Below are 14501 nucleotides of genomic sequence, written 5' to 3' on the forward strand. Positions count from 1 at the left end.
AACAGCAGGAAGTCTTGTGGTCATATTGAGCAGATTTTTGTGTTTAATTTAAGAAATAATAGATTAATATATTCATTACTTTCTGTTGATAACTACACAGGTTTAGGTGACATTTTTGCTAATAGTACCTCCCCTTTTTCTTACTGTAGGGTGAACCTGTAAAGGTTTTCGCTAATGATCAAAGAAAGATAACTTGTGGTGAGGCACATGTTTCTATTGAGTTGGACGTTTCTCTATCTCTCATTTTCTGTTAAACATGATATTTGAAACCAAGGCATTCTTGTGTTTTTGATGAAATTTTTCTTCCTACAAGATGATATTGTCTTAAAAGCATGCACTCACAAATGATCCGACCTTGTGAAGTGTAGATCACTTGTGTTTTTTAGTTGAAAATTTTCTGGTCCACAAGTGGGGGACTGTATGATGGTATAGAGATGTTACTTGCAATTTATCCCTTATCCAGAACCTGAATAGTAGTCTCTATATTTATGTAAACGTTGATTTATGGATTGCATAGAAGTCGTAGGGCTTAGATCCAGTTCTCCTAATAGTTTGTTGAAGCATACACTGTTATGTATATTTACTATATCGAGAAAGTTCTTTTGCTGTGGGCAGAACTTCCACAGATGTTTAATCGTACTTGTCTTACTGCTCTCTCTGATGCTGATTAATTGTAACATCTGTTACTTGCATGCTACTTTAAGACTTGTAACTAAGACCTTGTTGTCTCAGGTTACCTTTTCCTCTTTTACTTGAATGTTTATGTCTCCGTGCAGTTAGCATTGCTATATTAATCTTGTTGCTAAGTGCCTGATTCTGTTCTTAATATTTAATTTTGTTTAAGGCACTAGCCTATCTTTTAACTTTATATAAATATGCACTTTTACTTTATCGTTTGACAGATCCTGAAATGCAAGAGCAAATTAAGAGAACTCTTTCGGATGGACATGTATCATATGAGGTTTTGCTATCGGTATGTTTTTTGCTAGCCTTTTTTATCTCTTGCATTTGTCAGTGGGAAATCAAGTACACTGGGGTAATACTTGTCACTAGTGTTTTGAATGTGTTCACTTATCGGCAGACTAGATATCTTGACATATGGGATCCTGCTATTTTGTCAATAAAGAGAGAAGGTTACAGCATAAAATGCACTGGGCCACGTGGTGTTGTTGTCACGGAGAAATTTCAACCAAATACTACTGTATGATGCTTCCCTTGTCATGCATTTATTTTTAAATGGATCCTGTTCCCTCCCCCCAATTTCTCTCTTTTCTCCTCCTCTTTATGCCCCTTTTTTGGTTTTTTTCATGTTCTTCAGTCATATTCTCATTTTGAAAAAGTTCCCTCATGACAAGATATAAGGTTTCAGATGTAGGTATAATGTCTATATTTGTTTAAATTTTTATCCTTGTTGATGCTATATATACTGGAATGTGTATAAAAATCATTCGATGCAAGTTCTGAAGGTAATGTAGCCTTTGGTCACAACTGATGAGGACGTTTGTAAAGATTTGTTGCATTTGTTCCTAGATATAATGTACTTCCATACATTAATGGGAAGATATTTTATGTCCAAGAAAAATAGTACAAAAACTCAAGTGTAATGAGAAAGGATTATTTAAGTTTAAATTGAAGGATTTTACTATGCTCGAAGATGTTATAGACAATAGGCAAATATTTCCAATTGCCTTTATTTAGAATATTTTGACATATTTTATATTTTGTGATGAAATGATCTCTCAGTCCTTTTTGATGTCCAACATGAAACTAGATTATTTCAAAAACAGAAATTCACTACAGAAAATCACTGTTTGAAGCAAAAAATATTGTGAAGACATACATATGTTTACTTATAGTTGCTCTGATTTTTATTGAGATGGACTGTGGTAAACATAATGAACTTAAACTAGTTAAACATAGTTTCACAAATTAAATGCAAGGACTAAGTTTTGATGTGTATATTGTGTAATTCGTGATTTTAATACTGAAAATTAGGGATAATATTGTAATGATTTATATCTTAGAGTAAGACATTAACAGGGTTGATTAGTCTTAAAATTTCAAATATCAAGCTGCGAAAATATGGCATAATCAAGTGAGACCTAAGATGACAACTGTGAGATGGTGGTCAGAACTATTGGATGGATAGAGTGTATTTATAAATCACAGTGCTACTTGATAAAGAAAATGGGGAATGATCCAGGTGTGTTCTTGAGATCAAGAATAGGGTAAAATAATGATGACATCTTGTTTTCAACTAAAGGATTATAAGTGATGTGATGAAGGCTTGGATGCAAATGAATTGGGAGGCCTATGATGGGACCTTTTAATTTGTTGGGATTGATTATGAATTCGGAGCAAATGGGGCAGGCAAATCATTTGGTAGCTTGGAAGTTCCCCATAATTCTTTGTTTATTTATCTGTATATTGGTTAATCTGAAATTACTTAGTTCCATATATTTCTTTGTTTATTTGTCTCTATGGTGGTCAAGTTTGTAATTTCAACATCTGCATGACCTTTCTTAAATATGATATTCCTTTCACCTTCAGTTGTTTGTGTACACATGTTTAAGGTACCTGTGGACTATGTTGAAGTAGAACACTATGAATAAAAATTTTATTGTGCTTCTGCAGATTGCAATCCCGTATGTACATCCTACAGAGTTTTTGATTCAGGGCACTAACGGAGAACATCTGTTGAAGACAGAAGTTAGTAGTGTGTGAGTTTCTGTTTATGCCATTTAGTATTTTAGCAGTTAATCCACGTTATACCAATTGATGTTTTAGTGATAAGCTACACCATTGAATGTTATCCATAGCATATGAGTAATCTTGGTCAAAGTATGTGCCATCTTGTTGCTATTTCTACTAATTATTCATAGTGATGTATCGTGTTTGCATTTTCAGGCTGCGAGATACAATTGTTCTTACAATGAGATTATTTAAAGTGATGGTATATACTTTTATCCCAGTATTTATGTGCATTCAGTGATGAACTTAGCATATTCTGATCTTCTAATGACATTAATTTTTTTCCATATTTGCTCTCAGTATATCCATTTGATTAACTGTTTAGTCAGGTCTATCAATTTTTTGCTCATTTAAATACCGATAAAGGTACTATTATTTCTTCCACAATTTAATTATTGAGTGATAATTTGTCAACTGGTTGCGCTATTACGTGGCATAGCTTACATGATTGGGGATTTGGAATGAACATTTTTAAGAGATGGACTGAAAATATCATAAGAAGACTTCAATTATGGAGTTTAACTAGGCAATCCTCTTTGCAGAAGAAATTGTCATGGCTCTCTAAAGTTGACATGGCACCATTTAGCACCAAACAAAGCCCCAGCATTCACAGACAAAACACTTAAGCCATCTGTGGCCCGCTGTCCATGTCATTGATTAGCTTATCATGATAGGTAGCCAATCACCCACCTGATGTGCTTTCATGAAAAATTTTTGTGAATGCACAATTATCAAAAGCTAATTGGTAGCTGCTTAATCTTCTTTGAACACTTTGTGTGTTGTCTCAAATGTTGTGGATTGTGTATTAACCGGTTATCATCTCAGCTATTGTAAGGCAGTATGCTTCAATCAGAACTCCACATTCTGCTTATCATGAGTATGCAAAATTTTTGACCCTCTACTAACTATGCAAAGTTTTGCCTAGCTAGTAAGTGGAAATCATTCACCATCAGTTATTTTAACTATTGTGAAGTAATCTTTCTAGCAAAATCTAAATTCAGTACTTCATTTCAGATGCAAAATTCAGACACTCTTGTTGCCTCTGCAGCCAATAAAGCATCAGCTTGATTGGCCCAGTAAACATCTACAAAGGGTAGCTACTTCTCCATTAACTCTGGTAACCACCTCCAAGCTCTCTATATCGGCAGGTTGTTCCTAGCCAACCTGTATCTTGCCTTGCTGCTGACATGGCTTAGATTCATACTCAAACAGTGTCTAACTGCCTTTGACCCAGGTGTAGCTATCATCCATTATGTATAAACAAATGTCCATTTAAAGAATAATATTGTTCAGAAATTATCAGGGATGCTAAATAGTCTAGTAGAAGCTATTGTAATTTGTTGTCTATGCAATTGCCATTGTTGCAGTTCATAGTTGCTGAAAATGATGTTGGGAATTATTCTCCAAGTTATCAGAACTGGAACATGCTGCAATTGCTCCATCCAATGAAACCAGCATCCCGACCCCTTTTAGGTTCTGTTGTGTTGAATCAGACAGGCATGAAAACCAAGAGAAACTGAATGACCTGGCCAGTTTTCTGGTGAATTATGTAAACTGAATGGTTTAAAAAGGAATTTGACCATTCTTAATTATGTGTAAAAATAGCCCGTTGATTATTATTCACCTCAAATGATCATCCTTTACTTATCCGCTTGTGTTCACCTCTGTCAACTTCCACCATTTGTGATGCCCTGATGTCACAGATGCTTGCTCCAGCCTGCCATCAAGAAGATAAAGAAGTCTAAATGGCGATAGGAAAAAGGGTTGAGAAGGCTACCTACAACTCCTATGCCAACCTTGCTAGGCACTCCTTTTTGAGCTGCCATAACATAGAAGATTCAGAAGGAAAGGGATTGTGAACTGACAAATGAACAAAGTTCAGGGGGAGAGAGAGAGAGAGAGAGAGAGACAGAGAGTAAAAAGAAAGAAAAAAAACAAAATAAAAAAAGAGGCTGAGCATAAAATAAAATGAAAAAAAATGAAAAAATGAATAGTATACTTTTGTATTTTATGTTATATATGCAATTTTTTATATACTTTGCATAGACCTTGAATCCAACTATTCTATCTACTGATCCTGAACTGGGTCAATGCCAATTTTAATCTCTGACTTTTCTACAATGGTTTCACTTACCAAAGATCTGGTTATCAATATGTTGTGCCTTGAAACTTTTTTCTCTACAACGTTCTCCCATCGTGTTGTATATGGTTCCATGAATTCTTGATTACAATAACAGAGTAATTATCTTTTCTATGTCATACTTTTTCTGTAGATATAAACTACTGTTTTCTTGATTCCCCTTTAATGTACTGTGTCCCAAAGACAAGTGTGTTGGAAATAAGTGTTGATTAGTTTAAATTATAGTCTTTTGTAATTGACAGAAAAAGTATTTTGCAGTTTAGTGAATTCTGCACAAAACCCCGCAATAATTGGAATATCATTTACTAGAATGGAAAAGAAATGGAATACTTAAGAAATGATTGGCAAATTGGTTGGAAAGTTGAGCTAAAGAGCCCTCTGGCATCTTATGTTATATATGCAATTTTTTATATACTTTGCATAGACCTTGAATCCAACTATTCTATCTACTGATCCTGAACTGGGTCAATGCCAATTTTAATCTCTGACTTTTCTACAATGGTTTCACTTACCAAAGATCTGGTTATCAATATGTTGTGCCTTGAAACTTTTTTCTCTACAACGTTCTCCCATCGTGTTGTATATGGTTCCATGAATTCTTGATTACAATAACAGAGTAATTATCTTTTCTATGTCATACTTTTTCTGTAGATATAAAATACTGTTTTCTTGATTCCCCTTTAATGTACTGTGTCCCAAAGACAAGTGTGTTGGAAATAAGTGTTGATTAGTTTAAATTATAGTCTTTTGTAATTGACAGAAAAAGTATTTTGCAGTTTAGTGAATTCTGCACAAAACCCCGCAATAATTGGAATATCATTTACTAGAATGGAAAAGAAATGGAATACTTAAGAAATGATTGACAAATTGGTTGGAAAGTTGAGCTAAAGAGCCCTCTGGCATCTTTCCCATCTCTGTAACTTCAAGTGGTTTATATATGCTATTTCTCTGAATTTTCTATTATACTTATGTACACATGCACATCGGTTTAGGGAGTGTCAGTAGTAAAATGAAATTTCCTATTTGTTGCAGGCTGGTGAGAAGAGGAAAGGGAGGAAAAAGGGTCTATTTTTCAAATAGATGTTTCTACAAAGCCATAAATGCATGTATTTTTTGCCCCCCTTTTTCATTCTGTACATGTGTGCCTGCTGGTGAGTTTGCTGATAAATGCATCTGTTGTAAACTCTCCCTATTTTATCAAGCGAGCTGTTTTTTTTTTTTTTTTTTCTCAACTAAATGCCTTGTGGACTGTATGCTTAAAATAGTATGAAAATATTCAGTATGCTGTGATGCACATTAGTTCGAGACTTTGATCAACCTGTATTAAACCCGGTACAAGAGATATGGGTTCATGCTTATGACTGTCAAATAATTTCATCAAACTTCTTGTTGGATCCAGCATGATAATTATTATACAGGAGAATTTGTTTGGTTTCAAATGCGTCATGGAGGTCGGATATGACTTCAAACAGTTGATTTGAAGAGCTGATGATTAGATTGGTGTCTCAGAGCTAGTGCTCCCCATGTATTAGTATGATTTTGAACATTGTTTGAAATGATGATTATTATACCTATTTCGTTGCGTAATATTTTCATAATTTGTTATAATGATGATTGCTTTATGATGGGAATTAACAATACTTTTGCATTTTATCGACATTAATCAAATAATATACTTTTTCTTTTGAATTAAGAATAATGAAAATGAATAAAGAAATTTCTGATTTCATTTGTTTGTTGGCGAATGCGGTAAACTAACACGTGCATATATATATATATATATGTTATGAATGCCCAAAAAGGAGTTGACTCGACCAACGACGGCTGTTATTTATTTTAATGCGGGGCACACTTTCCGTCACGAAGGTGAACATTTTATTTCACGAAATTTGGAAAAAAAAAAAAACTTCAACTAGATTTTGTAAGTTGTATTTTGTTTCCGGCAGTATTTCCAAATGCTTAATTAACTCGCAGGGCATGACGGTATTCTCGTAATTTTAACTCCCATTCATTAAAATAAAATAAATATAACAGGCAGCAATAATAATAATAATAATAATAATAATACGAAAGAGGAAGATTTGACCGTTGCGCAACGTTCCAAATCCCGAACGCTCCTTCCCTTTTCACGTCCGTTTGATTGCAGGGTAACGTACCCGTGTCGGAGCTGGAAATAAGCCGTGGGATCCACAAGGCTGGCCATCGCTGCTTCTCCGTGTAAGTGCACCCCTGTGGAATGCGGAGGCTTAAAGAAGTAAACTTTTGATGCTTCAGTCGACTTCTTTGACCGTTGGGAGCGACAACAACAATAATAATAATAATAATAATAATAATAATAATAATAATAATAATGATGTGATGATTTGTAAGTTCACGCTGCTGCGTTCCTGCCTTCAACGCTTTGTCGCCGCCGCGCTCTCTCCCCTGCCGTCCCACCTCCTCTTCCCCATACCGATTCTCCTGCTCTCCCCGAATCTGCAGCTGCAGCTGCAGCGCAGTGATCGATCATTCGGCGTTGGTTTTTCCTGAAAGAGCATCTCTCGTCCATCCCACAGCATTCGCTGTCAAGATAAAGCCGTCACCTCGGGACTCCCTGCCTGCGTCTTTCTTTGGGGGTTTGGATTCTCACAATTCAGCTTGGTTTCAAGTGATTGATCTCTCCCACTCTGTCTTTCTTTATGAATGAACCCATAGATTTGTGGACATCTTGAATGGTCTTTTTTTGTTTTTCAGCTTTTTATTTATTTGTTTATTGTGATGGTTGCTAGACTTGTGTTTTTAATGGCATGTGATGGAGGAATCTCTGAATAAATTGTTTGTTTTCTTTTCTTTATTTCTTAATTTTCTTTATAATTGTTTCTATCTTACTCTCTTGTTCTGGCCGTGCTGGTTGAGCAGATCGATTGTCGTTGGTTCTTATTCCTATTTCGGTAACAGAGAAGGATTATTATACATTTTTTTGGTGCGCCATATTATTCCTTCTTTATTCTCAATGTTCAAAAATGGTCCGATCGACTTTCTTCGTGTATTACATTTCACTGACGATCCATGGCATTCAGCTACCATAATTTCCTCTTCTTGTGTTGCTCCACACATCTTGAATGCATCCACTGTAGGAATGGAGAGCGTCACCTGCAACATCGATTGATTTACTTGACGTCTTTGTTTGTTTCAGCCGCACGGTGCTTGTGTTCTCCACCTTCTTCACATCATGGCAGCACTCGCGCCCGGTGTTCTGATGAAGCTTCTCAATGGGATGAACACGGGAAGCCAGAAGCCTGTGGGCGAGCACCGGACCGCACTCTTGCAGGTTACCGACATCGTCCCCGCCGACCTCGACGAGAAGGACCTCTGGCCCAAGCACGGCTTCTACATCAAGCTCTCCGACTCGTCCAACTCCATCTACGCCAGCCTGCCGTTCGACCAAGACGACCTTGTTCTGAGCAACAAGCTACAGCTCGGCCAGTTCATCCACGTCGATCGGCTGGAGCCGGGGTCCCCCGTTCCCGTGCTCGTTGGCGCCAAGCCGCTGCCCGGCCGACACCCCCTCATGGGCACGCCGGAACCCATCGTTCGTTGCAGAGGAAGCGGCGAGAAATCATCGGCCAGGCACGCCACTGCTTCTTCCGTTCCCAGAAGAGGTTCCTGGGAGCAGAACCCCGTCATAAAGCCGACGGCCTTGGACTTCGAGGACAAAACGCCGGGGAAGGGCCGGACGCATGGTGGTGTTTTGTCGCCACCACCAAGTGGAACACCAGGCAAGGAAGGAAGCTCCGGCATCAATACGAGATCGTCGGTGAGCGGGGCTCTTCTGTCTAAGATGTCGGACGCCAAGGAAGCAAGCTCAGCTGCGGTAAGGAAAAGCTGCAGCATCTCCAGATTCTCAAGGAGCAAGACCGTCGCCGAGCGAGATCCTAAGATCCCAAAGAGTCCCTTCCCAAGTGTGGTAAGCTCCCCTAAGAAAACTTGCTATTCTTCGTGAGGCCGCTGAAAGCAGCGTCTGCTAATCTCTGATACAGGTTAAGGACGTAACTCACACACCCATGACCAAATTGAGAAGTGCTGCCAGAGATGCCGAGGACTCTCGTTGGGCATCATCTGATGAACAAAGCAGTTCAACTACGATCGACAACACGCATTACCATCTATCTGAAGAATGTGACACCGCAAAGCAAAGTTCCAGCGAAGGCATGTCCTTGCCCGGAAGGCTCAGCGTTCTCGGAAAGGTGCAATCCTTTACGTTGTACCAACTTGCTTGGTGGGTTTGTAACTGTGCTTATACGTACTCCCGTTGTCTTGCAGGAGGCTCTGGAGCATAGAGAAGCAGCTCAGAAGGCAGCTCTTCAGGCCCTCCGTGATGCTTCTGCCACCGAATCTGTAGTTCGGGTCGTCAGGTGAGACTGTAACACTACTACCCCTCCCGACATCCGGGACTACATACTCGCAATTGGATCTTGAAGGTTTAGATATGGTTCCGTGAATTTGTTGCAGAACGTTTTCGGAATTGAGCAGTAGTGCGAAGCCCGAAGCACCAGCCGCTTGCTTCGATCAGTTTCTGAGCTTTCACCAAGAGATCGTGCAGGCAGTGGCTGATATAGAAGCGATTCAAGCAGCTACTTTAATCACTCCACCACCCCAGGAGGAATCGACAAAGAACCAAATCGACAAGGATGACGCATCCATTTTGCGAGAGAGAGATCACAACTCAAACAACTCGACTGCAACCTCAACCAAGAGAAGAGCGGTAGCAGCATCCAAATCCGTTGGTGAGACAAACGAGTTCAGAGCAAGCCTCCGCAAGCACCCAAGATCAAACGCAAACCATAAGAAAGGACAGGACGACACTGGTGCCGAAGAGGTCAAAGCACCAACTTCCAGTTTAGGGAGCTCAATCAAATTGGCGAAACAGATACGAGGTGAAGCGGGAAAATGGTTCATGGAGTTTTTGGAGACAGCGTTGGAGTCAGGTCTGAAGAAAGTTAAAGGATCAATGGGTGGTGGTGATGGGTTGATGGCAGTAGTATCCTGCCCGCAGTCACTGATCTTGAGGGTCATAAACTGGGTAGAGTTGGAGCAATGCGAAAGCAGCAGCAAGAAGCCCCTCCATCCAAGAGCAGCACAAATAGCAAGAAGGCTAAGGATCAAGGCAAAGAACCCTTGAATCTAACTAGTATGATGGTTGGAGAAATGTGAAAGCGGCAGCAAGAAGGAGGCTAAGGATCAAGGCAAAGAACCCTTGAATCTAACTAGTATGATGGTTGGAGAAATGTGAAAGCGGCAGCAAGAAGGAGGCTAAGGATCATCAAGGCAAAGAACATTTGAATCTAGTATGGTTGGGGACATCACTCGATTGTTCTGTTCTAGTACTGGTCGTGTTCTTAACTCATCTACTAAACAATCTTGTATTTTCGTTTCATTTGGCGTTGTAAATAATTTAATTTAATTTCATGAAATATTTAAATATTTTATAAGGTTTTCTGGTCTTATTCATTTATTTTATAATGTAACTTTTTAAAATATAAAGATCGAAACGTTAAAAAGTAATTAACTATATAGAATAATATTCGTACTCTAATTAACTATAGAGAACAATCTTGTATTTTCGTTTCATTTGACGTTGTAAATAATTTAATTTAATTTCATGAAATATTTAAATATTTTATAAGGTTTTCTCGTCTTATTCATTTATTTTATAATGTAACTTTTTAAAATATAAAGATCAAAACGTTAAAAATTAATTAATTATAGAGAATAATATTCGTACTCTAATTCACCATCGATTCCTTGATTTTTATTTATGTAAACCCACCCAAAATGTCAACACATTTAACTTATCTTTGGATTAAATTTAAAAACACAGACGTTATCATAAAAGATCAAAGAAATCCACCTTACGATATCTGAGCAGCCCTATGATCGGTTCATTGCTGTAAACTGCCCTCTCGAATCTCCAGCGCAATTATAATTTTCATTACGTCTTATTTTTATTTTAGCTGTTGCTGTCGAGATTACGTCTTCCTTCGGACAACCAAGTATTAATAATAAAGAGCAGTATCCAATATAAAATGCCGTGCGACCCTCTCCAAGTGACTTCAGTGGCAAGCCAAGCCTTCTTCTGCCTAGCCAAGTTTTGTTGCTTCTTTCATCTTCACCCCCATTCTTTTAAGCAATGTCTTCTCGTCGAGTCCCTACTGTTTCGCTCTCTCTCTCTCTCTCTCTCTCTCCAAAGCAGAATACAATGTCGGGTTCCATGGAGGACTGCGGCATGTTTGCCGTCGACTGCGTCGTGGTATGTTGTTGCTGCCCTTGTTTTCTCCTCCAGATCACAGTTTTTCTCTTTATCAGATTGCCACACAAATTGGCTGTGAAATCAAAGAGAATTGTGCTGAGAAAACTGCAGAAAAGATCGAAGAAGGATGACAGGACCAACGAGACGGTGTTGGATGCCGAAAAAGCTAAATTTGGAGCTCCGTGTTGCGACTTCCGTCCTTGTGACAGGAGCTCCTCATGTTTGGAAGCTGAGAAGGTGCTGAAGGAGCTGATGAAGGGTGAAGGGAACTCCTGGATGGAAGCTGAGATGGTGTGGGAGGAGTTAATAGCTCGAGAAGGGCTGTTTTGGTTTGGCAGCTTCTGGGGAATCGCGGATTGACGTAGGACTTCTTACAGGCGTAGTTGGATTTAGATGCTTGATGTACATAAAAGTAAACTAAAAAGGAAAAAGAGAGCAAAAGAAAGCATCTCATTGAAATACAAAAGAGATCCATTTCTTCTAACATAAACCACGAGTTTGCTCTGTTGCGATGGATTATTTTGTTTAAACGGATGGCTGCCGAAATGTGCATTGTAACAGTGTTTTACCATTTCATCTATGCTTTGCAGCCTTCTCGCTCTCTTTTTATTATTTCTGGAAAAAAAGCTATGACTTTTGTGAGAAATTCACCGGGAGCACTCCTGTTTATGTTTGTGAACTGTTTAGAGTTTTAAATGATAAAAACAAGAAAACTAATTTATTCTTACTATTGATTTTTTATCAGATGACACTCTTCCCTCTATTTGTTTTTATCCGATGATATCCATTCTTTTCATAAATACTAATTTTATTATCATTTTTAAAGTATTTTGAATGGATTTAAGCCAACGAATCGGTTCAGATCAAACCTCCTCCTAAGAAATTTTATTTTAATATGAACTTCTTTTATATTGATCAATAACCATAATCAGAATCCAATAATACCTATAATATATCTTACATAATTAAATAGGGCCACATAATCTAAAATTCTTCCACTTGGGCCAATAATTAGTAAGATATAAAAAAAGACTTAAAATTAAAATTAATTAAATAAAATTTATTTAAAAATAATTTGATCCATTTGAATTCTAAAATTTTAGAAAAACTATATACACACGTGCGAATTTTAAAAATAGGCCAATAAGTCCAAAAATTATAATAATACTACATTAAGTCGCACTAACAATATAAGTCATAGCGATTGTATGTCATCAATGCTATATTTTCTTCTATATACCACAATAATGTTAGCCTTTCCTAATGTAGTCCAAAATGACCCATATAATTTGTCTTGTCAAGACAATCCTATCATCACTTCAACCATAATATGTATATATATAGTTGTGAACAAGATAGCAGAAACAAATAACTTTAAGTATGTAAGCAAGAATGTTAATTACAATATCCACTCAAACATGCATCATCATATCCTTTATGGGTTGCTCACAAACTCAATCATAAGAATATGTTCTTTCAAAATACTTTAGGCTATAAGTTCTAATTGAATAGATCAACAATCAATATAGTAGAACTCAGGTAATTAATTAACATTGGATGTTTCTGGACTCCTCTTATCTAACCATCAGGTACTTTATACCATAATGCATAAAGATGCAATAGTACTTGTCATTCTTAAAGAAAAAACTAATGCGGTGTCACAAAATATCTTCAACGATTTGGCAATTGAGTCTGACCATACCAAGTCCAGAGATAAAATTTCGTAGTTAAAAAGTTTGATCAGTGGCCCCAAAGCATGTCACAAAATCAGCTTCTATTATTAATAATAATAAATTTACCCTCTAATTGATATAGATATTAATTGTAAGGTGGATTTCCTATTATCGAGGTAATTTATACAATCAACATATGAAAAATATCATTATTTCAAAATAATATAATTTCATACATGTGAGCATATAATCTTTTGTCCCTTCTAGATATCTTATTACTTTCTTTGTAGTTCTTTAGTATTTTTACTTCTGGGTAACTCCAATATATACCTAGTATTTTAATTATAAAACTGATATCTATTCTGACACAAGCTTGAGCATAGACTTCTAACTGTGCATATACTAAGAATATTTTCTTTATCTATTTCTTTTCAAGTTATTTTAAAGCATTTACTATTGACTAAAATTTTACTTTTATGATTTACTGAACAAAGTTGTATATTAAATCTTTTCAACACTCGATTGATATATCCTTTCTAAGATAGTGTTCATAATCATTGAAGTCTATCCTTTAATTACTCAATGTTAAAAATATAAGATGCCTTATTTATATTAACCATCTTAAAACTCTTAATGATAAATTTCTTGATTTAATATAATAAATCAATATCACTATTGGTAAGACAACATATTATCCATATATAAGATCAATATAATAAATTTGCTCCCACTGATATATTTACTGATCAATAGTATTTTTCTTAAATCTGAAAATAATGATATCAAGAACTTTTATATATTATTATCTCGAAACTTGTTTAAGGTCATAAATGGATTCGTGAATTTATATACCAAACTTTATATTTCTTTTATTTTATTTATAAATTATTTAAAGTAACCTATATAAAGCTAGATCTTTAAAAAATATTTTTATATCATTATGATATAACTCAAACTCATAATGAGCTTCTTAACGAGTTCATTAAAAAAAATTAAATATCTCATTATAGTCGATACATTCTTTATGAGTAAAACTTTTAATCACAAGTCTAACCATTATATTGTTCGACATTGTCCTTTGAGTCACATTTATATAATAGATTTTTTTATAATTATTAGATAATTTGATAAATTTATCATATGTCATTCTGGTTATTAATTTTAACTCTTCTTTTATTGCATCGTATTACTTTTTACAGAATCATTACTTTTATGACTTGTGAAAATAATAATAGATCAATTTTAATTCATATATCATAATATAATTCTTATAGACATGTCACATAATAACCATAAATGATAGAATCCCTTTCCCTTTTAAATATTTCCAAGGTTGTCAATTATGATTGTTCTACAAAATCATTAATAGCGATATCAATATAATATAAGAGTTTAATAATATTATTTTATTATTCACTTTTATCAAATCATTTAATGATTTGAGTAACAACAGTCTCTCGAATAATAAAGGAGTATTAACTTATATCTCTTTCATATCAAAATTGAATTTTGAGATTTTCTTTTTTATTGATTTGCTATTTTATAGGAATCTTACATTACCAGATTTAATTGTTCTCGTACTATGATTATATACCATTTTAAACTTTTCTGAATAGATAATAAAATATTTAAAAATATTTATTAATTC

The 14501-nt window shown here is 35.9% G+C and overlaps 2 protein-coding genes across 12 annotated transcripts in view; both read left to right on the plus strand.

Annotated features, from left to right (window-relative positions):
• LOC135645671 (uncharacterized) overlaps positions 1 to 6196 on the plus strand; it is a 38753-nt gene extending 32557 nt beyond the window's left edge. For 4 of the 10 annotated variants that reach the window (XM_065164297.1, XM_065164299.1, XM_065164302.1 and 1 more), the window contains exons 16-22: positions 150 to 198; positions 903 to 973; positions 1082 to 1201; positions 2635 to 2720; positions 2908 to 2953; positions 3766 to 3868; positions 5924 to 6196. In XM_065164297.1, the coding sequence (XP_065020369.1) occupies positions 150 to 198; positions 903 to 973; positions 1082 to 1201; positions 2635 to 2720; positions 2908 to 2953; positions 3766 to 3819 (426 nt within the window). In that variant the 3' untranslated portion in view covers positions 3820 to 3868; positions 5924 to 6196. Of the gene's footprint in view, positions 1 to 149; positions 199 to 902; positions 974 to 1081; positions 1202 to 2634; positions 2721 to 2907; positions 2954 to 3765; positions 3869 to 5923 lie in introns of those variants that run through there. The other 6 variants (XM_065164298.1, XM_065164301.1, XM_065164303.1 and 3 more) reach the window with 5 other exon arrangements.
• A 1089-nt stretch (positions 6197 to 7285) lies between these two features.
• Positions 7286 to 10193, plus strand: LOC135585586 (uncharacterized). Of its 2 annotated transcripts, none has more exons than XM_065163837.1 (5): positions 7286 to 7538; positions 8067 to 8837; positions 8911 to 9117; positions 9194 to 9285; positions 9383 to 10193. In XM_065163837.1, exons 2-5 carry the CDS (start codon positions 8103 to 8105, stop codon positions 10050 to 10052), a joined length of 1704 nt encoding a protein of 567 aa, XP_065019909.1. In that variant the 5' UTR covers positions 7286 to 7538; positions 8067 to 8102; the 3' UTR covers positions 10053 to 10193. The 2 variants fall into 2 exon arrangements, with proteins under 2 accessions (XP_065019909.1, XP_065019908.1); XM_065163836.1 differs by having other exon boundaries at positions 7289 to 7506.
• Positions 10194 to 14501: the final 4308 nt, after the last annotated feature.

Source organism: Musa acuminata, chromosome BXJ3-8 (assembly GCF_036884655.1).
Source record: "Musa acuminata AAA Group cultivar baxijiao chromosome BXJ3-8, Cavendish_Baxijiao_AAA, whole genome shotgun sequence".
Taxonomy (NCBI): domain Eukaryota; kingdom Viridiplantae; phylum Streptophyta; class Magnoliopsida; order Zingiberales; family Musaceae; genus Musa; species Musa acuminata.

Bases quoted from the DNA above. Each gene is read 5' to 3' on its own strand.
- LOC135585586 (XM_065163837.1), top strand. From the start codon at position 8,103: ATGGCAGCACTCGCGCCCGGTGTTCTGATGAAGCTTCTCAATGGGATG. The intron at 8,838-8,910 runs GTAAGCTCCCCT...TCTCTGATACAG, and splicing joins AGAGTCCCTTCCCAAGTGTG to GTTAAGGACGTAACTCACAC. The intron at 9,286-9,382 runs GTGAGACTGTAA...AATTTGTTGCAG, and splicing joins TCTGTAGTTCGGGTCGTCAG to AACGTTTTCGGAATTGAGCA.